The 26,682-nt window shown below is 33.2% G+C and overlaps 1 protein-coding gene across 2 annotated transcripts in view; it reads left to right on the forward strand.

Moving 5' to 3' along the window:
* The window catches only part of LOC117117549, a 94,292-nt gene that overhangs the window by 26,541 nt on the left and 41,069 nt on the right, over positions 1-26,682 (forward strand). For both annotated transcript variants that reach the window (XM_033261875.1, XM_033261876.1), the window contains exons 3-7: positions 520-571; positions 8,562-8,662; positions 17,627-17,772; positions 18,673-18,896; positions 26,335-26,443. In XM_033261875.1, coding sequence (XP_033117766.1) covers positions 520-571; positions 8,562-8,662; positions 17,627-17,772; positions 18,673-18,896; positions 26,335-26,443 — 632 coding nt within the window. The remainder of the gene's footprint in view (positions 1-519; positions 572-8,561; positions 8,663-17,626; positions 17,773-18,672; positions 18,897-26,334; positions 26,444-26,682) is intronic.

Here is a 26,682-nt window from a genome sequence, read left to right on the forward strand (position 1 = left end):
AAGACTTATAGTCGAAAGTACTCGCTAACTCTGAAAATAAATTTTGTGGCATATATCTGATACCATCTGACTCGTTATTTACTGTATGTATATTTGCCTATACAGCATCACCTTTATTTGATATATATTTCCAGCCATACCTATTGTGTAATAGAGTGTATTTGACGTTATTTGAATCTGTTCAACCATGAAGCCTCTGTGGTCTAATGGTTATGACAGTGAGAGGTTGCAGGTTCAAATCCTGTCAGAGGCATTTTATTACACAATTTCTTTATCATTTGAGACCCTGTCAATGACATCATTTGAGACCCTGTCGTTGTTAAATGATGTGAACATGAAAATACTATAAGCCCCTCTTTATAGACTTCACCATACACAATTCAGCCCTATGATGTGATTTATGGGGTTATTTTCATAACTTTATGTTATACCATTACCGGTATATGTGATACCTTTCACAGTGAAAACTTTGTTTATAAAATGCATATATTTTTATTAACTCAAATGTTTCTTTTCCAGGAAAATCCGGTCCAACCAAGAAAACACCGCTCAATAATCAAGACACAGATGGGTAATTTAAAGTTTATTATATTTCTTTCTAGATTTGTTTATTTTTCCTCTTATCTGAAAAAAAGCAACAAATTAACTTGTAGGTTATGTAATTTATGTTCTGTTTATAGAATACAATCGTTGAATATTGAACGTTGCTTCTCTGTACAGTATTTATTACATTCTATCATTCTTTTTCGGAGTTGTCTTTTGTAAAAATTGTATAATTTATAATTTATCTATAGACAACAGGTGTGAAACTATTAGTATTCAGATGAAAATGTGTTCTCAAGAATGAACTGTAAATACTATAATTCAATGATAGGAAGGCCGTTGGTGATATCAACTGTTTCAACAATTAATCTCTATGTATTTTGCATTCAGTTGATGAGGTTACCTTAATCTATAGCTACTGGTAACAGAGAAGCCTAGCTTTGGAAGACTTCTCTATAAACCAGCTTATTTGACTTCTTTTGCTACCCTCTCGACACACCAAACCATATTATTTTTGTCAAAATGAATAAAATAAATAATAAAATATACCATGTCTATTGTGGTTCGAGAAGGGAAATGAAAAGATCTACTGTAATGCTGATGTTAACAGCTTTACATTGTTTAACATTTGGCAATTCTCCATAAAAAGGGGTTATATGAGGACCAAACCATTTTATACTGTATGATTACAAGTTTTAGAGTTCCACTCATTCCGGTTTACCACTTTTTAAATAGTTTCACACTTCATCATTCAAACTTCAGATCAATATCAAAAGCTTGAAGCATTTCAATAAATCTTCACTCTGTATGGTGTTGTGATTACTATGACTGACCTCAAATTCCATTCTTTTCTAAACTTCAATTCGGCTCTATCAGAGGCAAAGATCTCCAACTGTGTGGACATATTGTTGAGAAGTTCAGTGTTCAATCACATGGGAAAATGGATCAAAAGTCAATGATTCTACAGTACTATAGCAGCTTCAGATACAGTGGTGAAAGATGGTCGTTTACATTTTAGTCATTTTCTATTTGATATTATTTGAAGAATTATGAATGCTACAGTGTATATTTTCGTGATGCAAACTCCCTTCAAAATAAGAATTGAATACTTTTTGTTAAACAATATTTATTGATACTGTATTCATACTGACCATATATCACAAATATAACCTGGAAAAAATAACATAAATACCCAGTAAAAGCTAATGTTTATACAGTAAATTTTACAGTAAAATACCCAAATCTTACATTACTGTATGACATGATACTTTAGCACCGTTTAAATAATTACTGTTGATGTTATTAATGCAAAACAATTAGTTTGACAATTAAATAGTAATACGAGACCTGGAATGTAAACAAAAGTGATGAGTTGAAACTAGATACATTTCAGTTCAAGTGCTTAAGAAGAAAAGAAATTGAATAAAATAAATAATATTAATAAATTTTTGTTGGTTGTTTCTAATTCAATTCAATTCAATTCAATTTATTATATCATTTGCAACGCATACATTACATCACATAGAAAATATTGTGGCTCTTTTTAGCATGGACCAACGTCCAATTCGGCAAACAATGAACAAATGGAAAAACAGTGGATTATCAGAGCAACGGACACAATGAAATGCTATTGTATTGCATTGAGGGCCCGGATGGCTGACGGAAAGAAACTCTTTTGGAACCTGCTCGTTCGAGCATAAATTGACTGATATCTTCTCCCACTGGGGAGCAATTCAAAGAGAGAGTTACCAGGGTGTGTTGGATCTTCAATTATACATTTTATTTTTTTAAGCATTCTGGCATTAAATATGTCCTCAATATCATCCTCATTGTGACCGATTATACGAGAGGCATATTTAACAATACGTCGGAGGTCATTTCGGTCAGCCTCTGTGGTGCCACAATACCAAACAGCAATGGAATATAAAAGAACGCTCTCAATAACGTACTTGTAAAAAATAGACATAGTAATGGGCATCTGTAAAAATGAAATTGACTTTCTGTTCTGGAGTTTGAATCTGAAGAGCCCTCTACCTCAAGAGTACATGTTTTTTTTTTTTTTTTTTTTTTTTTTTGAGCAAGTTAAATATAGTGTCTATAAGTGCTAAATGTAGAGTACTGTATATAGTCAATAGCCACCATATGTGATCCAGTATTTACTTGGCTGCTGTACTATCATAAGCTTGAATTTGTTGATAAGAATTATTAAGTTATTCAGTTTTACTTGAGTCATAAGTGTCATGTTAAATCAGCTGATAAATAGTTGAAGAATGTTATGGGTTTAAATGAATGTTACATGCATGAAAGACACCGATTTAATGTGACCCAGGCGGTCACAAAGGTCACTCCACAGAGAGAATTCACCAACAAGGGAAATAATCTCACTTACTTGCTATAGTAACAAGACCCCTGGATCAATGTGGCTGTCTTAATGTGACATTAATGTGCAAAATTGAGGTACAGTAACATCTAAACATTTTGCTTCATAAGCAACCTCAAGGTTCTTAAATAACCAAATAAGCACCAAAGTTGTTGCAGTAGAATCACTGAAAGGTTTTTTTTTTTTTATTAAGGTACTATAGGTAATGATCAGCTCTAGATAAGGAAGCTTCTTGTAAGAAATTTCAAAAGGTGTTTATGTCAGGAAACTCATTTGTTTTATTATTTATTTATTTCAACAATATTTTATGAGCATGGTCCATTCATAACAACTTATTCAAACTCTCTTTGCAACTTTAAGTCACAGCTTAAGACTTATTTGTTTGCAAGTGGCTATTCACATGCTTTGCGCTTTTGATCTTGTTTGGAATTGACACCATATAAATTCAAGATATTAGTATTATTATTATTATGAGATTACCTCCAGTTCATGATATTCTACTGGGTCTTTTGAGCTATGTCTTGGCTAATTCCCGCAGCTTGGAGACACAGCACTTATTATTATTATTATTATTATTATTATTGTTCTTGTTATCCGGCCAAAGCTGATCAATTGGTACCCTCAGCACTTAACAACCTAGCACTTATATTTTTAATATTATTGCCTTTAATAGCATTTAGCTATATTTTGAGAACATTTTTGAGTAAGTTAAGGAGTGAAATGAGTGATTGCTATTTTGTTTTGCTTGTTTTGACAGTAGTGCAACATGCTTGTCTAGCTGTGTGATTGGCAGGCTTATTGTGAATAATAACAAGCTATTTAAAGCCAGTCTTAATGAGGCTCTCCACTCAACATTGCCCTGATGTGATAATTTGTTATCTTGCTGGGTGAAAGTATGCCTGTCTTTTCAGTGAAGAACGATAAGAGACTGGTTGTATAGAGGTGTAGATACAGAAAAAATAGAAAGTCGTATAGAAACACAGATGTAGAGAATATAGATGTAGATACCGTGGTCCCAAGTCTCCTGCAAGTTGTGGGAATTTTGTATCCCTCAAGAAAGCATAAAATCTCCCGAAAACTAACTTATCTGCTGCAAATTCACTGCAGTATTATCAATTGTCACCTTGAAGTCAGTTGGAGATGGGTATTCTCATGTCAGGGATAGGGGCAAAAAATGTTGCCCTGATGGTGGGTCTAATGTTTCTGATGGGAGAGGGTGTCCCCAGTGAAAGAAAAGTGGCCGTGGTCGGGCATTGCTCCAAATCTTTCGAAAGTGGTCCAGGGCACCTAAAAAATGAGTTTATTCTTAAAGGCTTGTTTTTAGAGTCAAGATACTAATATGTAGAATGTACTTTTGCTTATTTTCCTGTAATACGCACTTTTATAAAATTATGATAAATGAAAATGATTTTCAATATATAAAGGAGATAGTATGTAGAATATTACTATACCTGAGATGGATATTTGGCATGATATATGTAGACTTGAAGCTGCAGTAGAACAAACCGTAAGCTGAAGTAGCTACTGATGTAATCTGTTATGCATAGCACATATTTGTCATACTATTAGTATTTGAAATGAATTAATTAATTACAAAGTAAAATTTATAACCTCAGAGAACAAGCTGACTGGATTCATGAATGAAATAGAGTACATATGCGAGAAAAATTTACTAGGGCTTGCTGGCTGCGGCCTTGCCGTGAGAAATGCTACTGCTACTCTAATAGATGATTTACGAGAAAGCTTTACGCTCAGTATCTCCGACTATAGCATCTGGAGAATCATACCATACTATTAGTGGAATAGATAGTCATAAGTCGTAATATGATTTATGCAAATGCAACAAAATCATGAAGCATTACAATGAATAAAGAATAGGAATTGTAGGATTCTGAGAGAACCTGTGAATCGTCTGATAGTGATATTAAAATAAGTAAAAAAATGGAAAATAATCTTCCAGAAATGTGTGGTGTCAGATATTACTTGGTCCTTATATAAGGTTGTTGAACGAGAAAAGGGGGAAATCATTCTGAAATGTGGAGATGTCAGGTCTTTGCTCTTACCTAGGGTGGCTGACCGTATGAACAATAGTTGGGAATAGGGGAAGGGGGAATCATTCAGGAATGTGTAGATGTCAGGTCTTTGCTCTTACCTAAGGAATAGGGGAAGGGGGAATCATTCAGGAATGTGTAGATATCAGGTCTTTGCTCTTACCTAAGGAATAGGGGAAGGGGGAATCATTCAGGAATGTGTAGTATGAGAAGTCTTTCTCCTTTATCCAGGGTTGTTGACCGTATGTACAAGATTTGTTAATGGGGATTTAAGGAACATGATATTTAATTCTTCTGTATGCAGTTTGTAATTCAATTTTGGCAAAAATCTGATCCAAAGTCAATATTCTGAAAGTGTTGTTTTGTTTTAGGGGAATGCATTGTGTTTACTAATGTTCCAATGTTCTTTTATCAATGACCAGGGGTGTTACTTTCATCCATGTTCATTTATTAATTGAATTATTCATTCATTTGATTATTCATTTATTTATTCATTCATAATTTCATTCATTTTAAGTATAACTATATTCCAATTCAGATTCAAGCATCAAGTAAAATAGTTCAATAGTAATTGGCATTTTCATATGTATATTCATTAGGCGAAACTTTTTTATACCTTGTTTCGTGAACTTATTTTTGTATAGGTCGTCAGAGGAGGGCGGTATAACATATTTTTCTTACTTTGGCGAGACTTTTTTTATACCTTTTTAGCGAATCTTCCGACTGCAAATATTAATGATTTTGAATAAAAATAAAATTATATTTTTGGCCAATTAGCGTACCCGCCGCCACAAAAAAGTGGAAATTTTAGAAAGCGTTTCTTTATTTTTATTATGCCTTGAAATCTCCAAAGATAAGATGTATATTTCCTACTTTACATTTACCAAGAACTTTTTATTTTTATTTTCTCCTCCGTCTGGATGCTTTTGGCAAAATTGCTAAATAAGAAAACAGAATTTTATTTTTATTTTTATTCTGCCCTCCTCCGATGATCTTTAAAAAAATAAGTATGTGAAACAAGGAATAAAAAAAGTCTCGCTTACCAATAATGGTTTTGCCAAAAATATTAATGCCTGAGGAGAAAATAAGATTAAAATGTTAATGTTGAATGTAAACTGTGTAGTAATGGGATGGTTACATGATTTAAGTGTATAATTAAGAACAAATATACACATATTCATGGAGATTTCAAGGCAGCGGGCGTAATAAAAATTTCCATATTTATGTGGCGGTGGGTGTGGTAATTGGCCAAAAATAAAAATGTATTTTTATTTGAAATCATTAGCGGGTGCCCGTTTCTCTAAACAAGGTATAAAAAAGTCTAATTAATTGGTTTAATACGTATTCATTTTTTATTGGAACTTAATCATACACTAAATCATGTTCTTATTCAATCATGATTGTACATTCAAAATCAAGACACTAGCATGCAGAAGCGGAAAGGTTGACAAATTCAGTAGAAACTTAAGGATCTTTGGAAGAGAGTCTCAACTGACCACCACTTCCTCATATTGTTATCTCACAGGCTTGCCTTGTCAAAGTCACTATTAAGCAATGCAAATCTGTGCTTAATTTTGGTGAGACAGTATCCTGACTTGATGAGAAAATATCATTAACCAATTGATATTTTATTATACAGTTAGTTAGTTTGGCATCATGTGAAATGTTTGAGGAATCGTAATTCGGATGTGGAATATATATTTAGAGCATGGACTGTAGTTGCGGTTACTGTGCCATTGATATTATAGTTGGAAGACACTAAACAGACATCCATTTTGTGTCCAGGGGACATCCAACCTCTTTCACTTTGCACTCTGATGTGTTAGTCATTGCACATGTGAGCTGAGTAAAAATAAGCTGGCGAGGACCATAAGTACACTGTTACATAACCCTCTTTTTAATTTAGTCCGCCTGATTGGTACAAAAATGGTGGCTATGGGAATCTCGTAGTGGGGGAAGAGGTATTTAAACACGTGCAGGCCAGTGGAATCCTGTTTGCAAATTTGGATTTACAGTACTGTGTTATTACCATACTATGTATAGGTAAGGTTATTTTGAAACTATGTCTAGTGTGAGCTTTCAACATATTTTTTTTCCAATCCTATTTAGTATGTAACGCAGTGTTCTCATATTGCTTTGTTAGTAGGCTAGATTTCTTTGTTAATGGTTTCTAACTGACAAATATAATGGGATTTTGAAAGCAAATATGCCTCTGTATTATTATGTGTGCATGCGTATTAAACATATGATACTCAACTATACTAGGTGTCATGTGTGTATGTATATTGAACATAATACCCAACATTGTTAGTTTCTGTTAGCTATTTGTTGCTAGTGAGCTGTATTATTAGTTTTTAGTTGTTAAGCTAAGCTCATGTCGGTTCTGGCAACTTAACAGAACTCAACACAACTGACTTCTGGTAACTGGCCACTGAATGTAGTGACTGGAAGTTGTGTTATTGAGGTAACTGCTGGAGTGCCCTTGCGATCAAATGCAATTAGAAAATCTCCAGTTCCACCGAGTTCTATTCTTGCCCAGTTGCCCAATTGCCCAGTTCTATCCAATTCAACTCTGCTTAACTTGCAGTTGCAGTGACACTTTCTGACAAGCAGTTTAATGTGATCATGTCTCTGATCTGGTTACAAGGTTTTCCACAAATACTGGTAGTGTAGATGGAATGTCAACAAATTTGATATAATTCTGTAGCAAAAAATAATATCTCAATCATCATTTTACATAAATGATTGAATATAGGCCTAGTAATAGTAGATTATATCTATAAATGTCAACAAATCAAATTTGATATAAATTTGTAGTGCAATTAATAATATATCATTAACAATACAGCACAGTATGTCAGTACAGTATTATTACATATTAAAAGTTTTTGTTTCCTTGGTAACCAGTTCAATTCCATCACTACTCTGCATGTTACATGTTGAATTGCAAGTTTTATGGAAGAGACAGTTAATGGCGTATCTAGGAGTCTTTGAAAATGGAGGGGTGGGGTTATGATGGGGGCACAAAAGTGAAGTTTGGGGGTTCAGTGATTAGGTGAGGGGTTACTAGCTTTGCAAGATAAGATTATTTTTTAACTACTTGAACATGATTTTGTTTGGGGGGATTGTGGGGGTGCGAGTATTTTTTTGGGGTGTCCAATGTCCCCTTCAAGATACGCCACTGGCAATGCATGCTAAAGCACACAGTATACTCTTTGGAAAGAGCAGGAGATTATCTGCCAATGTACTGCGCAGTGACGACCAGGAAGATTCCTTCGGAAATAAGTGCTTTTGTTATCCTAACCATGTTTTAACTCATAGAATACCAAATCAGGTGAAATATAGAAAGTAGAGATTGACAAATGAACCCTAGCACCCCTAGCATATGGTACAAGAGTGGTCTCCATAAACCTGGAGCCCAGAGCAAACAGAGGTCATTCCCATGCACTTTATATAAATTGATTTGATTGCTTGATTGACAGTTTCCCCACAGAAATATTCCCTCTAGGACCAATTATTTTGCCTGTATGTGATATAACTTGCCATGAATTTAATTTTTCTATGAACCATTGTTTTTCTTTTGCTAGATTTTCAGCACTCCACCATGCAGCTCTGTCTGGGAACTGTAATGTGTTACATTGCTTGTTGGATAGTAACCTGGTTATTGTGGACATCAAAGACAACAAAGGTGATTATATTATTACCATAAATCTGTTCACATTATCAAATTTTCTTTGACAAAGAAACTGTTGTATGCCCATATATAGTCATGAGTTGCCCATATATAGTCATGAGTTGCCTATATATGGTCATCATGTGATGTCATCCTAACCATATTTAGGCATGTCACGTTTTTGTCAAATAAAATTTTATAGTGTGGACAGGGCTTAATAAACTTTTTTTAGTAAACTCATAAACCTAGGTCCACTTTAGCTTGACCATTTTATCGATTATGAATGCAATTCAGTTGGAGAGGTACTACGTAATATGGAGATGTCATTGTACTAAATTATTTTTTAAATTTACAGTAGATGATGATAATCAATCAATCAACATGGATTTATATATATATATATTGCCAATGTCCATGGCAGAATTCAATGTTCAGTGCTGCTATTGTATGATAATGGTACAGACATAGATGATGTCATATTACGCCCAAATATGAGCGTATCACATTTGTTTGTGACATACAAATTGATAGTGTGGACAGAGCTTTATAGAAGTCTGGGGTCGTGACCTTGAATTAATAAGCTGATGAATTTGATTATTATTGATCTTTACTGTTTTTGGTAAATATATGAAATACAATCTGCTGTATATTACACATGTCTAGGACAAATTGTAACCATGGTTACCACTGTCGCTGTAAATATGTTATTCTGGTCATAATCAATATACCACATTGTTTTGAAATTATTCTGGTTAATATATGACAGGTAAGAAATATAAATTTAATTGAAATTGACTTTGACAAATGTGGCTCGATGGTTGGCAGGATAAACAGATTCTTTTACAAGGAACTTCATTTTGAATAAACTACTAAAGTTTTTGCTTTGGTAAACATTTTGATGAATTTGTTCATTGTACTGAATGTACAAATGGTAAAAAACTTTTGCAATTAATAATTACCGGTAGTACAAAATGTTTTCATTAATTTTTTCAAGGTAATAATAACATCATAAATGTATTATTGTGAGGGTGTAACTACCAACATCTGAATGGAAATTAGTTAACACATTTATTATTTTTATTGAAGATTAAGAATAACATGGTACAGTACTTAGCAAGTGATCAATGAATGAAATTAATAATAATAATAATGATATTCGTAGTACAATAATAGTGATTTTTGATAACAAAACATTGGCGAAAACATAAAAGAATTTAGGATATGATTTACAATTCTGCCTACAGTATCTTACTCAATCCTTCTCATTATTTGTTACTCAAGCACACATTCCACGGAGATTGACTACTCATTTGTCATTATCCACCATGCCCTCGTTTGTACAAGAACATATTTGAGATATGATATCATAGCAATCTAAAATGATGCAAAATTTGAGCTAAGATAATAAGCACGACCAACATTTTCCAAGTGAAAGTAACATTTCTCTTTGCTATTATGTACCTGGATAAACAATGTCATACATTTAAATTATTCATACTTTCAAGTATTTTACATGATTTTCTTTGTATCTATTTTAAAATAGTGTATTTCCTGCAGCTACTATTATTCTGTGACATTAAAAAAAAACTTGACATTTAACATTTTTTTTTTATTCCAAAGCTAGGTAAGTTTTATAAGCTATTTAAAAAGAAATCTCTTGCTAATTGAAAGAAGTCAAAATAATACCAAAACCAGTCAAGTTTGAGGATTTTTGTAACAAAATGTCTGTGAATAATTGAAAACTATTGTTTTTTATGTGTGATCCATTGAAAATTAATAGCTTCTAATGAGCAATTAATATATGTGGAGATTTAGCTTTAAGAAGATGTTAAAAATAAAAAATAACAATGGCAGGAAATGATGACGGGGTGTGCTAAAGTACACATAAAAACAAGTGAGATATTGTTAATGTGGTTAACAATAATTAGTTAAAGCCAAATTACTGTGAATAATTTCCTTTCCTCCTAAACATTATATTTTTATTACTTGAAGTACTTGTTACTTGGTACTTCTACTGTATAGCGCTTATTCCTTGCCGCTAACTACCCTCCACTGTGATCAATATTTCTCTCAAGCACAGCCCATCCCAACTAAAATCAACAGTAGTTTATTTTTCTTTTTGAGAAGAGTAAGTAAAATATGAAACATTTTGTTCCATTCCCTTCAGCATCATATTGTGGCACGTAATGTGTTTCTTCTTCATCTGATTTGTTTCTTTTGTTCAACTTGTATTGTACATATGTTGAAAGTGCTTATAAACCTACAGTATTATGCACTATAAAAGTCTACATCCATTACCATTCTCATTAAATGACAAATTAAGTCTGTCTATATCTGATTTTATGATGAACTGAAATCACCCCAAATAATAATGTATTTTATATTGTCGTACTATTATATTGAAAAAAACTTTCTTTTCATTTATAATATGACGAGTCAGATAGTAATTTCCAAGCCATTATTATCTCAAAAAGTACTACCATAAACTAGAGGGCGTCCTTCAAAAGAACATAAAAGATGTTCAAATCGAAGGTGTGCTGCGTCCATAGAACCTATGTTCGAGTTTCAAACTCTATTTGAATTTTTTAGGGTGCTCCCGATTTCATGGTAGTACTTTGCATTTCGTTCATAGCGTGCACACAAAATAAGTATTTCTATACTCTTTAGTTCTATTGTACCTCACTCTACATGCCTCATTTTGTATAACAAACTTTTCTTTCTGCTGTCTTTCAAAAAAATTCCTCTTTTAAAACATCTGTGTACCTTGCATGTTATTGAAGCATTGTTTAATGACTACTACTACTACTGCTCTGTCTATACATTGTGCTTGTAAAAAATCATAGAAAGGATTTTTTTTATAATTATATAACAGAATACTCTTTAAAATCATTAGGAATATTATTCTTACCATTTATAGTTTGCACCAGCAGGGACATCATAAAATAAATCAATAGTGGTTATATTCGGACAAAGTACAATGCCATTAATAATAAACCAGCTATGAATAGATGTGTAAGTTCGTTTTCTTGGTCTTTGCCGTTAGTATCCAAATAAGCAATTACCACATTATACACATATGTACGCGTTGAACAAACAGTTTTGGTTGATGATGTTGACTTGAGTATATTTGCGTATTTTCTCATGTTACTTCTAAAAGTTTTAATGATTCAGAAATCAAACAAAAAGATTCAACAAGGGTCATTAATTGAACTGATTTGCCCAGTTAATCTGCGTACATTATATTGGGTATATTCTCATATTTTAAATCAGTTTAAGAAACTAGGGCTTGTTCATTCATTTTAGACAATGCACACTAGAAATAATTTAGTATTACTGCAATGTTTAAAAAATCATTGGATTTGTAATTCAGCATATTTGGTTCAACTGCTACACTCTTTGAAAGTGGAATCTAGACTGACAAGTGAAAGTTGGATACAATAAGAGGAAAGATGAACAAATTATTAGTAAACTCTTGTTTTTGTATGGACTTCTTAGTAATCATAAAGAAACATACAGTACATCTTAGAAGTAACCGATAAAAATGAAAGTGAAGTAAAATGTGGCAAAGACAAGCCAAATCAGTCACTCTTTACAAATCCAGTTTCAGAGATAACTACATATATCATGCTATGCTGTTATTTCCCCAATTTTCAATGTTAAAACTACAATTTTTAACGATTTACTGATGATTTCTGCCTGAGAACTTCCAAAAATCATAAACTTAGGAGGCTGATCTCTCAAGTTGTTCTTTAAACAGCTGTATGTTTAAACTCATGTAACTTCATAAGGAAATGTCAGATTTAAATGATTTTTTAACCATTTTATAGCTTTCATGTGTATAATCCTGTATTAATAACTAAAAATCAATTTTTGCAACGAATGCCTGGTTTGGCTTGTCTTTGCCACATATATGTTCTAACCATGGTCTTTGGCCTAGATCTCTGATGCCTCACTACTGAACCTCATTATTACAGTGTTTGTGAGTGAGAGATTGCACAGTAATGACAGTAAGGTGATGGTAGTGTATTTGTGGTACGTCGCGTCTCATGCTGTGCTGTTTATTTGAATACGATATCCTACAAGTCTTCACTGTGAAATCTGACCCCGATTGCAACGTTCAACCGCATTTCGTAAGCTTACTGTACATAAATATTAAATATGTTTGTGTATATAATGTACATGTTGTGTCTTGGGCAGATCTCAAACATCAATTTACACATTCTAAATAACATTATTTTAAATCCTTTTGTTAAGTGTATGTACTGTTGCTTTTTTAATGGATTTCTTTCTAGGATTTCTGTTCTACAAGAGTGATGATAGTAATTTTAGTTGCTAAGATCATTTTTTGTTGCAAGGATAGCAACATTATATAAACATTAATATTAATACTATAGAGCTGTTTTCATCGATGATAAACCCCCTCCCCCCAAAAAGTGAGATAAATACATATAAATAAAATATAAACAAATATAATTAATAAATATTAATGTTAATGGTCTACATTCTAAATAAGTAAAATCAATGTAATATGTTCTATATTGATTTTATTGCAGATCAGTGTTTTACATGGGTAGGCCTATTTTACTTTTTAGGATTTCTCCATAGATAATACAGTATACTGAAAGGTAAACTGAGGGAATTGTAGACCTATTGGTAGGTTCAAGCTTCATGCATACAAGTTCCAGAACACTAAATATTATCAGGCACATGGACTTATCTTTTTATTTAATTAAGTATTATCTTTAAAACTGGATGTTTAGTGCTTGGTGATAATTGGTTCCATCAGTGATGAGGAGGACAACAGCTGGACTTGTTGCCACAGCTGCTCTCGTTCATTGATGGATAAGAAAACGCTTCTCAATAAAAAACGAATGTGTTTAAAAGTCTTTTTACAGGTCAGTTTATTAGGATGTGGCAGACCTAGAGGTCATTAGCATCTGGAAGCCTTTAGATATTGTTAAAGAATTATGCAATAATAATATAGGTTAATGTAATAAATTGATAAAGGTTAATTTTCAGAATTAAAAAGTCAAAATAGGTAATTAAAAGAATAATAACAATACATAAAATTGATAATTATGAACTAGCAATTTATATTTTTAGTTGTTATTATCTTTAATAGTGGACAGAATATATATTATAACAGTAATAATATTAATGTAACTGGAAGAACTGGAGAGGGTCAGTGCAAACTGGTGGAAGAGATAATAAGGGACCTGGATTGGGTTGGTGCAAGAGGGGAAAGATATAAGCTGTGGAACTGGAGAGGGTCCATACCAACTGGTGAATTGGATTGGATTGGATTGGATTTATTCGGTGTAAACACCAAGGATAGCCCACGAAAGTCTAGAAGACGACTTATTTTCAGTAGGGTCCTTCAGGTGGTGATTGGGCAGTATACCAGGAGACAATTCCCTGCTGTTTTTCGAAGAGTGTTCTGTGTTATTTAACATGCACATGGGCCATCAATGCACACGGGACCAAGGGCTTAAACGTCTAGTCGAAAGACGATGCGCTATTATAACTTGTATTTCAGCCCTCCAGCTGAAACACAAGGAGAGGCAGCGATGAGAATTGAACCGGGGACCTAGAAATCTCCACGGTTCAGCGCACACACAGTGGCTACCACCAGATTAGCCGACTCAGCTAAGCTGCTCTCTCTGAGCTAAGATGCTCCCTCTGAAAGATGAAAAATACTGAGGGAACTGAATTTGGTTCATGCAAGAGATGAAAGATACAAGCTGTGGAACTGGAGAGGGTAAATGCTAACTGGTGAAAGATACTGAGGGAACTGGATTTGGTTCATGCAAGAGGTGAAAGGTATAAGCTGTGGAACTGGAGATTTCATGTCAAATGGTGAAAGACACTTTAGGAAACTGGATTTGATTCATGCAAGAGGTGAAAGGTACAAATTGAGGAACTGGAGAGGGTCCATGCTAACTGGTGAAAGATACTGAGGGAGCTAGATTTGGTTCATGCAAGAGGTGAAAGGTACAAGCTGAGGAACCGGAGAGGGTCCTTGCTAACTGGTGAAAGATACTGAGGGAACTGGATTTGGTTCATGCAAGAGGTGAAAGTTACAAGCTGTGGAACTGGAAAGGGTTCATGCTAACTGGTGAAATAAGAATATTAATGTTGAAAATGTATAAATATTCAAAAAAAGTTTTAAAATAAAATCGAAGAGAAATGTGTAAAAATGATCAGTGTAGTCAAATTGAATGTCAGCCAAATCCAAGATCTAAAATATGATTTGAACAGAATATTTTGGTTTCGGAAAGCAAGCATCATTGATGCCTTTCAGTCAAATATATCCCAGTTACTGACAAACCATGACGTACATATAAATTAGAAATGCGCAGAATACAACCTATACTAAGTATCTTATTAACCCAGGTACCTCGCCAATCTTTTACATCATGAATTCCACAAATTACAATTGAGCTTGTAACAAGAAGAGCAGGGTGATTTCTAGTCATGTGATATATTTGTAGCGTAACTTGTGATTGGATGTGTGTATACTTCACATGTGACCACGTTGCATGATTATAATGAGGAAAATGTCCACGCAAGATTTTATGTCATGTGATATATCAATAGATGTGTTATTGGGTGCGTGCATACTTCACATCATGTGACCACGTTGCTTGATTATAAACTTGTAATGAGGGAAATGTTGATGGTCCACTATAAGGTCTTATGCACTAGAGTATCTAAGAGTATGGCGGAGATAATTGAGAGAGGAGATGGGAAGCGTGTAGCATGTAGCTGGAAGACTGGTGATATGAGATGATTTTTAATTACTTGAGTGCAATTTTTTGCTCAGCAAATTTCCCGTGGAGCCTTGGGTGTCAGGGGATGGTGGGGGGGAGTGTGGGGTTAGTATGCAAAGTTTTTCATCAGAGGATGGGATATATCATTGAAAAATGTTTATGCCTCAATGGCTTACTAAAATTTAATGATTATAGAATGATGAATCAAAATAATAACTTTAATTTGATATCATTGTTTGTCATCAGTGTCATCATTAATAAATTTCTAATCAAATTTTAAAATCTCACAAGATTACATCAGTTGAACTATACTGAGTTAGTAAGCAAGGTAGCGAAAATTAGGTGAAGTTTAGATTTTAGTTAAAATGTTTTAACATCAAGTTCTCGTAATCTCAAAAGCTCCAATGAGGGCAGTATAATAGAGGCAGTAGAGTGTATTGGCAACGAGGGCAGTATAATAGAGGCAGTAGAGTGTATTGGCCCTAATGGCTGCCCATACAAAAAAGATCTATTTATTCAATCAGCTGAGTGTTTCTAGAGCTCCTCAATGGAGCTAGAATCAAACCAAAAAAAAAAAAAAAAAAAAAAATCAATTAAAAACAATTGCATGAATGCATTAATTGAGTAATTAATTTTAAAGACTAAAAACAATTAACCATAAATAAATTCTACTCTAACCATTTGAGATTTCATTGTGACTCATTCCCTTCTTATAATGGTAGTAATATGAATACTTATAGATTCATGTTGATTAATAATATATTTAGTTTGTTTACCCATTTGTGAGTGTTACTATTGATTTACAAATTGAAGTGCTTTCAAGATGTTTATTAATTATGCAACTTATTGAGTACTGGTCTACACTCAAGTGAAGTAATCAAACCAGCATTCACTTCAGAATTAGTTGTTGACTTAAATAATATAAACTTAACTATTTTAATAGCAAACCTGACATGCAGAAAATTTCAACATAACACCTTTAGGGTTAATGCTGATATTTGTTTGGACTACAGTAGCCTAAAATAGAGTGTATGGTGTGGTAGCTATAGGCTTAGAGAATAAAAACAGTTAATGTAAATAGCAAGATAAATTAGATGAGATTCTGTCTGTGTTTCAGCATCATTTTGTTTCATTTAAAGAGGGTCCATACAAATTCATGAAAGATACAAATTGGAGAACCTGGGGAGGATCCATGCAAGCTGGTATAAACTACCGTATTGTAGTAGAATTGGAGGGATCCATGCTAGTGAAAGATTCAAATCAGTGAACAGATTTTACCAAATTGTTCACATACTTTCAATTTCAAAACATGAGTTGAGTCCCTTATAATGGATTTGTAGTAAATCATGGAGATAATGAAGGAAGTGATCATGTCAGATCCATAATGCCAATTGCTTCCTGACAAGAAAATACTTTGGAATAGACCCTTGAGGGTGTAAGAACATCCGACCTTGCATTGACCCGCCCCGTAAATTGAACCTTAGTGATTTATTTATAGACATAAATCATATTCAAATAATTTCATGTGGCTTTGTTATGTTCACTTATTTGCAACAGGTTTGAATAAATTGCTGATAATTATATAAAACAATAATAATAAATAAAATAAATAATAATAATAAATTGTACTAAACGATAATAATGAAAAAATAAAATCATAATTATATAAAACTAGTGAGTAGCTAGTACACATTTTAAACAAGACTTTTATTCCTTTTTTAGCAAAGTTTTTAAACAAACTTTCAGAGCAGGTCAGATAAAAGATAAATGAAAATTATTATCTAATTTAGCAAAAGTTGTTCTACAAAAATCATGTAATATATTAATCAATGTATACAGAAATAAACAATAGGCCTATAAACATGTCCAAACAATTGTTATATTTTACTCTCAAACATTATCTTGTCTTTAAAGTCACAAATGCAACTACTGTAGTAGTACATGCTTTTATCTTATGAATTTAAGTACTGGCACATAGCAATAATCTACGTATACATCCACTACTTGATTATCATTTTTTTCTCTTTCTCTCTCTGCTTTGCATGATCCAAAGTTGATCATTAAATGGAAATGTCTAGAATTACGGCAATGAGTGAATTATTCTACAGTATAGATTTGCCATCAAAGGCCGTCACTTACTAAACACACTGTAGATAGCTTAATGCTGTGTGTGAATATTGATCATTCGACGTTTCTCTGCTTATTATAGGGATGCGACCAATCCACTATGCTGCTTGGCAAGGTAAACTCGAGCCTGTGGTGCTACTACTAAAGGCAGGTGCTAGCCCTGATGACGTCTCCTTAGAAGGGGATACGCCCCTTCATCTAGCTAGCCAGTATGGCAGTGTCCAAGTGGTATGTTTTTGCTTTTACTTTGTTCTTTAGACTGTTGATTATTTGATTAAGTCACAAAATGATTTGTTAGTGATAATGTGATTGATTGAGTGAAGTATATGTAGCTGCTGTGCAGTTTACTTGCAATGATTTGGAAGGAAATGTTTTATTTTATCAATACGATATAGATAGCTTTATAATTAATATAGTGATGAAGTTATTAATAATATTAATGTTTATCAATTTGTCAAAACCTTGCAGTATATAGTTTTTAAAATATAGAACAACAATTATTAGTAATTATGATTGATTATTTTGATTGAGGATGTTATTATGTAATTAGTTTATGAGTAATTTTAAATTTGTTGAAGGATTAGCTTAAGTCAAGTTAATATTATGTTGCAAATACCGTAGTCCCTCCTACTTTACGCCCAATTTTACTTAATAGCCATTTCTTGGCCGAAAGCTCAGGGTATAATTTGAATGAAGAGCTTAGTTGACTTTTACAAATAATAAATAATGTATTGGCTTTTAATTAGACGAGCAGTGCTGAAAAATTTCCTTTTTATTGAAAAGAGGTTCTCCAGGAATAAGCCCGCTCCCAAAAGTTTTGTGTTGAAGTGGGTTTGGGAAGGGAGGTGCGCTTATACCAGAGAAATTACAGTAGTCAATTAAATGAATAAAATTTGTCTTAGTGGTGGTGTGGTAGTAAACATTCTCTTAGGCAGCACACAAGGTAGCAAAGTATCATTAGTCAAGGATTTGTTTACTTATTATTTTAATTACTTGAATGATTACATAATTGGTAGATAATTTTTGATATATTGATCTGAGGGTATAATTGATTTTGTAATTTATAAACTTAACACTTCTGTAATTACAAATTGTTTTAATGAATAATTCTTTCATTTGTTTCCGAAGGCTAAAATATTACTGCAGTACCATGCTGATCCAACTATTAAAAACAAGGCCGGAAAAACAGCACTGGATTTAGCTGCGGAATTTGGTAAACTAGTGGTCGTAAACCTTCTCTTAGGTAGCACGCAAGGTGGCAACCTTATAGCGCCACCAAGGACACCAATGAACGTGAATATGCATACTCCTTTACATCTTGCTGCCAAAAATGGACATAGTGATGTCATTAGGTAAGAATTTAATGGATTTTTTAGGGATTTGATGGTGATATTTAGATTAATATTAAATTATGCTGAGATGTTTCTGGTATAGTTACATCTGTTTGACACACCTTGATGCAGATCACCTAAAGGCCACTGTCCGTACTTATCTAGATCTAGAACTTAACAAATATGTAGTTCTTAAGTTTTTTTTTTTTATGAATCATGTCTCACTGTATTTCAGACTATTTAAGTATTATTTGACAAACATATGTAATATGCCTAAATATGGTCATGATGACATCACATGAACATGTATACGCACATCATTACTATGTATATTTATTTATTAGACCAACAAGGTCGGGGGAAGCTTAAGCAAACAAAGTCAGCTGCCCCCTATAAGCATACAATAGTTTTTTGTCAAATGGCATTGTGGCATATTTCTTGCTGCTTTGCCTCCAATCTGTAGACATCTTTTGACAACTGTTCTCGCTGTTTCCCTCTGGCATTCTACGTTGCTGCTTATATTCCAGGAACATCCTTTGCTCCTTCCATTTATCTCCGTAGATGCCTATTCAATGATATTTAAAAAAATACATTAAGAATATATAGATATATAAAGAAATGGATTGTAAAACAATATAATAAAATATGTGGTGATATGCATCATTGGCCTGCTTATAGCTACCTTGAGGTCAATATGCAGTGAAACAGTGCACAGTAAGTAAGATGCAAGCATTTTATGAGAAATGTTTGACTGAAAATTGAAGCTATGATAGGACTAGATTCAACTGTCTGTGAAATTGAGTAGTATAGTGATGATATGCTATTAGAATTTTAAAGTAAGCAAAAGGATTTTTATTATAAAAATATGTATTCATATACTGAAAATCTCTTTCCTTTGCTAGATCTTCATTACTTTTCTAATATAATCATTCATCTTAATATGTTATACATTACTCTCATACATTCAAAAGAAGACTATTGCCTTCTCCTTTTCCATCATTCTTATTCAGCATTTTGATTTCCTACATTCCAGTTGAAATATATTTGTGTATATTATAATGTCCAACCTATTATTTAGCATTCATTTCCAATGTAACCTTCTCACAATGGGTGAATCTTCTACTTAAAGTGTCCTTATATTTTTAATTCTTCCTCAGTCCATATAGAGTATCAGTATCATGGCCCAACAAACTTGGGTTTTTAAAATAGGAGTAGACAAATATACACAGATGCTTTACATATACTAAGTGTGATTATGAGGTTTAGTGAGTGGAGTGGTTTTGGTCATGAGAACAAATCTTGTTATGATTGCAACAATTGAACCCAGGATCCTAAGAATGAAAGGCAGGCACCTATACCACCACTCCATTCAAGTCCACTCCATACATTATCACAGATATTTGGGGCAATTATCGATATTATTTAAAAATATATTGTAAAACAGTTCTCTTGCTATGTAGGTTTTGATCACAATTTCTGCTGTTTCAACTCATTGTAAATTTTTCCTCATTCAGTGCAAGTACCCCTAGACCCACAATATTTGAGAGCACAAAACAAATTTGCTGAAAGCAAAATTCAACATTACTAGTAAAAATGAAGAAAAGGCAGTTACCACTTATACTTAAGTAAATTGTATCGTAAATTGATTGGTGTTGCAAAACCTGTCAGCGTTGACTTAATGGGGAAAAACAACGCATCAATCAGCTAATGAGAGCATCGTTATGAAGGATTTCACTTAGCTGAGAAACAAAATCTGTGATCTGACGTGTGACAATGACTTGTATTCACTGGAATTTATTCCTGAAGTCAAGTACACACTTAAATGATCTTCTTAAAATCATACTATTTTGGAAAAATATCAGTGTAAGATTTTGTTTTATGTCTTGATAGTCTGATGCACTGACCAATATAATGGATAGGAAAATATATTTGATCTTTCATGCCCAACTAATTTTTAGATTATTATGAAATTATTACAAAATTGTGTAGTACACAAACTAACGTTTGCTAGGGACTTCTTCCTACCTGCATAAACACCATCCCTGCTACAGACAGCTGGTGAAACACACTCCAAAATCAATGAACATTTGTTCTTTATTGCTTTGATGAGTATTTGCCTTACCCTTCAATGCTTCCCTGTCTGATCCTAACTGCCGGCCTTTGGTTTCTATTGTTCTGAAGGTCTTAAGCTTTGAATCTAGTGCTTCAAAAGGCCTACAAGAGTCATAGTGCTATGCAAACTGTGTTTTGTAGTACACTATGTTTTGACTGAGCATGCTCACAATTCAATTGAATTACTAAATATAGGGTTGTAGCTGCAGAAAGAAAAAGGGGGTGAGCGGTAGACATTATCAGGCTGGGTGGGTGATAACATTGGTAAATGAGAAAAGGTTTTAAGAATGAGCAAAGGAGTCAATAAAGTTTAGTGGAGGGCCAAGATATTACCTTTAGACTGGGTGGAAAACTTGAAGGCTGGGTGGCCTGCCACTTTGCCCACCGGTACGGTATATACTGTATCAAGACAGTCAAAAACCTTTAAGCCTGGTTCTCACGAGAGACCTAGTATTCGTATCGGGAGCTAACCGTTAGCGCTAACCGTTAGCACCTGTGTGAGAACGCCCGATCGGTTAGCGCTAACCGTTAGCGGTATCCGGATACCGCTAATGGTTAGCAAGCGCTATCGGTTAGCAAGTGAGCGCGTTTCTATCATCAACCAATCGCACATATGCGTTTACAGTTTCCAGTTTCTTATTGGCCAGTGATTCGATCATCATATTCTTGCTATCCAGATCAGGATTTTCTCGTATGGACGCACGGCAGCTAACGGTTAACAGGATCCGGATCCTGCTAACCGTTAGCTGCCGTGTGAGAACATAGCCAATATTGTAGTCTTTATATATTACATACAGTAGGCCAGAATAATTTTCTATAATTCAGGCTTCTATTGTTAGGTGTTTGTATTCTTTGTCTTGATATTTATACATTTTTAAAAATTCTTTTGTGCCCATTCAAATTCCAGATTTCTGTTCAAAGAAATGTCGAAAAATCTAGTACCAAAATGTAATCATTGTGCAACATTTTACTAATTAAATACTTTAATTGTTTTTGATTTAACGTATGACAATTAGCCGGACCTCACAAGCACGGTCGATTTAATTTGTGGTTAAAAAGATGTATTTTCCATGATATTTAAACATTACTGCTTATACACACAAAATAGTTATAGTAATGTGTTAGCCTAATAATATTTGTAAATAACGTGTATGTAAATAAACAAATTGTAATTTACATACACGTGACAATGCTAACCATGAACCAAAATAATGATAATCTTCAATTCAAATTACATTCTTAAGGAGAAAAAATTAATTATTCAAAAGGCCGATTATTCGTCTAAGTTGGAAATGCAGCGACCATCATTTTAAATTTATTTTAGGAAGATGAAGTCAATGTACACATGTCAAGAAGTATAGCAGACATCTTTGCTGGGAAATTTATTTGAAAGTAGATGAGGAATTTGTAAAGATATTTTTCAATGGCTTTGAAATTGCTCTAGTTATCTGTAGTGTAGATTTATACACAAGGAGATGAAGTAGATGCAAAAATGTTATTAAGACACGAATCAATGTGACTAGACATCTTTGTCATCATTATCATCGTCATCATTATCAGCGACTGCTTCATCATCATTACCATCGTCATCATCATAAGGCCAGAAAAAAAAATGTTTGTCTGCTCTTCTCCACCCACCCCTAACTCACTGAAAATAAATAGGGGTGTAAAAACCAAAAAACTTCAAAAATTTTATTAGCTTTTTCCTTTATAAATTAAAAAAATGTGAGTGAATTTATCTTTATTTTTTGCCAGATGCCCTACAAATTAGTCTAAAGTTGTTGTCTGATGTAAAAATATTGCCATTCTATGCCTCTGTGGGTCATTTTTATTTTATTTTTTTATTTTTTTTAATTAAAAAAAAAAAATTTATTTTTAATTTTTATTTTTTTAAATTTTTTAAATTTTTTATTTATTTATTTTTTTTATTTCTCTTTTTCCACCTGCCCCTTTTTATCATTTTAAAAAAAGAAGGGAAGAAAAAAAAATTATTTCATTATATGCATGATCATTCATTGTGAAAGACTTGTGAAAAATGCAGCAGTTGAATGTAACAAACCAGAAATTATACTGTAAATAGTTCTGTAATATAGAGACTTGATGAAAGTTATTCAGTTATTATATTATAAAACTTACAGAACAATCTTCAATATAAAATTGATTTTATGCAAAGTATTTATTTGGCCGGCTTGATATTCATACATTTGGTCAACACTTGTCATGGATGGATGAGTCAACCACTCGGGATAACCAGCCTAAGTTTTGCTCCAGTTCTTCAACAATGGCCCTTTTCTTTTAGTCGGTCACCTTGGCTGTAAGTCAGTTGAGTCAGCTTTCAAAACGTGCTACGCTGGTCGTCCTCAGCTTCACAAGTTGTCATATTCTATTAGACCAGAGAAGTAGCACCCCAAATCTGCACATCTGTGATGAGACTCTGTGACGTTGAATCAAGATTCATGGGCCTAGATTTCTTTTATATTAATGTTAGTATAATATTGCTGAGAATACCTTATAAGAGCGCTGTCGAGACATTGCTACACCAGGGGAAGCATAATTCTAAAGATAAATTATTAGAAACAAGACATACACATATTCTAAATTAGTATTTTTTCTACTTAAATGTCATTAAATGGAGAAAAAAAAAAACTGACCAGTAGAATTACATTTTTTCTGACCTGGTTGGATCAATAAGTCTTTATGATCATACAATAACACATTGTGATGGCAATTATGTGTTGTTGTTCCACATTGCTGTGAAATTAAAAGGAGTTTATTTGAGCATATACGTATCCATTTTAAAATTTAAATTTAAATAAATGCCGCCATCAAATAAATACCTCCCTCAAATAAACTCCCCCTCAAAAACCCTTCTTAACAATGAACATCCTGGGGTATTTATTTGAATATATACAGTATTAATTTATGCTTTCCATAGAAATGTTTGCATTTAGCCTTTAAATTATGACAGTTTGAAACATTGCTAGCTTGCAAACAAATTTGCATTGATTTAAATCCAAGCTCTACATATTTGCAGCATTGTCAAGATCAATGCACTTATAGATTACCCAATTTACATTCATACAACGTAAACTATGCATCGAGTTAGGCCCTCGAGCAGACTTCATTATCCCTTTGCAGCCCCGAGTAAGCCCAGGGATTGAACTAGGTTCAGAGTCTATAAATTTTTCGCTACTAGTCACACATTTTTAAGGCCTAGATTTATGGTTGCTTAGTATGCAGCTAATTTTACAATGTAATTTGTGACTTGAACTGGTTATGATAGCGCTGCTAAGGACAAATTGCAATAAACACAGAACTAGGCTAGACACTGTATAAGATTCTTTGTTTAAATCCATCGATTTGCATCTTTACCCTCTCAGATAAGCTGTTCTAAATCCTAGTGCATTGCCTGTTTTGTAATTTTCTTATGTATAATGTTTAAATATCAATAATTGTTTCAGATATTTGCTGTTTATTTCTTGGCAAATGCATTTTATTGAAGAATGCCGCCTTATGTATTGTACAACAAAATATAAACTAATTCCTCCATGATGTAACTAAAGTACAGGTACTTGACAGTTTTGCTGTGTTGATAATTTAAATGTCACGTTTGTGTACAATGTCATGTCTTGCCACTTGGATTGTCACACTGAATGCCATCAGTGAGACCACTGAATGCGAGACAGTCGCGTGAGATCATGGGAGGTATTGCCACAAGATTGTGTAAAGATAAGTAAATGTGTTAGCAATGTGTACTTGTTTTTCTAAAGTAAGGGATTTGTATAATGTCAGTTACCTATTGAAAATGGTGTTTAAAAAGGGCTGGCCACCTTTCCTAGGTGTTATAATGATACAGAGTCATATTGATTATTATTTTCGATATGTTTTGATATAGTAGCAATTTACTCGAGGCAGTTTCATGAAATACGCAAGCTGTATGAAAGATCAAAGAATCATTGTTCTCTCAAGTAATGGATTGTTATTTGAAATTTTTTACTGGTGTAAACTTTTGTAATTTAATCTTGACCATGTGCCGCTTAAATAAAATAAATGATTAAATACTGACAAGCCATAATATTCAATAAGAATCTATTAAGTCATTCTACCACTTGCATGCTAACAATGTAATATACGCCTATAGTTTTAATTTTATATTCACATTTATTACTATATTGGCTATTGACATTTTGCCATTTTTTTTATGTAGATTATTGTACATGAAATATTTTGGCATACTATGATTCTTGTGATTTTTAAATCTCTATATTTTTTTGATAGTAAAATGTTAGGTTGACTAAAGCTAACTAATATTTTGTTTATGGAGAAGTGTGATTTATACTCATATCCAGGAAATGATTGTAGCTTATAATATCTCTAGTTGTTGCTTTGTTTTCGGAAATCAGTGTTTGTATTTTTTTTCTGTAATAAACTTGTTCATTTTGTACAATTTAACAAATCTGCCAGAAGAAAAAAAACATAGAGGATATATCTTTTCTTTTAAAATGTGTATTAATTGAGCTTAACTTCAGTGCTTTATACCATTCAACAAACTTATTTTATTTTTTTGGAAAAAAAATCTAGTTGAATCCAGTGTTTTACTTTTGACAGAGGCATCTTTGTTGTCGCTTGATCTAGATCAGTGGTGAAGGACAAAAGTGATGAACCATCCTAGTTTAGCACCTCAAAGCTACATCTCATTATAATATAAATAATGAAACAGAAATTTGGTTTTATCTCTTTCCCATCTTCGGATATCAAGGTCAACTTTTGCCACATGTCCCTTCAGTCAGAATCTTTTAACAGACCCATAAATGCACTAGAATTATGAGAGGTAGTTGTCTCAGATCATTAAACTGTTTAACATAGCAATCAGCATCGAATTCAAGGGGAACACAACCTGCCAGACCCCCTTCCCTATACATTTTTCGAAATTATTTTTAAAATGGAGAAATAAGAAAATTATATTCAAATTTAAGAGCACCATTTCGGCCATCTACAAATGTCATAAAACATAATTTTTCTTGGTTCAACCATTGTGGGACTGAGGTCAAATTCCTGGATCCACCGCTGCCAATAGATTTGAAATCACACACAACTAACTCCCATGAAAAAGATGCAAATATGGCTGATTCCTTTACATTACAAACTCTGTCAGATGCTATGTTACTATTGTGTGTTACGAAGAATTGTATTGTGCGGTTTCATCACCGTCTACTACAAAATATCCACATGCCATTAACATGTGTTTTTCATTTGATTGGAAATATTTAATAATAGTTTCATGATATATTAATATTTGCAATGTGTCATATTGGTATGATTGATTGTTCTTTTTCTATTCTTCCAGAGTTTTATTAGAATCTGGTGTTGATATTAACATGGAGACACACAATGGAACAGCTCTACATGAGGCTAGTCTTTTTGGTAAAACAGAGGTTGTAAGGTTATTAATTAATGTACGTCAAAGATCTTATATACACAAGATAGCGTTCTCCGCGATTTACGCGTGCAAATTCTGTAATAAGGCATGAATGGCGCCCTTTTGCTAAATTGGAAACTTTTGATCGCTATGACCATACCGTACTGTGAACAGCAGAACAGGAACCATCTCAAATCCATGGCAACAGATAGGACGCCCTCTTCCAAAACTGATTACTTTTTCTCTTTGGTATAATAGCGCATGAATGGCGCCCTC

The sequence above is a fragment of the Anneissia japonica genome, unplaced genomic scaffold, assembly GCF_011630105.1.
Source record: "Anneissia japonica isolate Jap-2015-1 unplaced genomic scaffold, ASM1163010v1 scaffold287857_len828801_cov194, whole genome shotgun sequence".
NCBI classification, from domain to species: Eukaryota; Metazoa; Echinodermata; class Crinoidea; order Comatulida; family Comatulidae; genus Anneissia; species Anneissia japonica.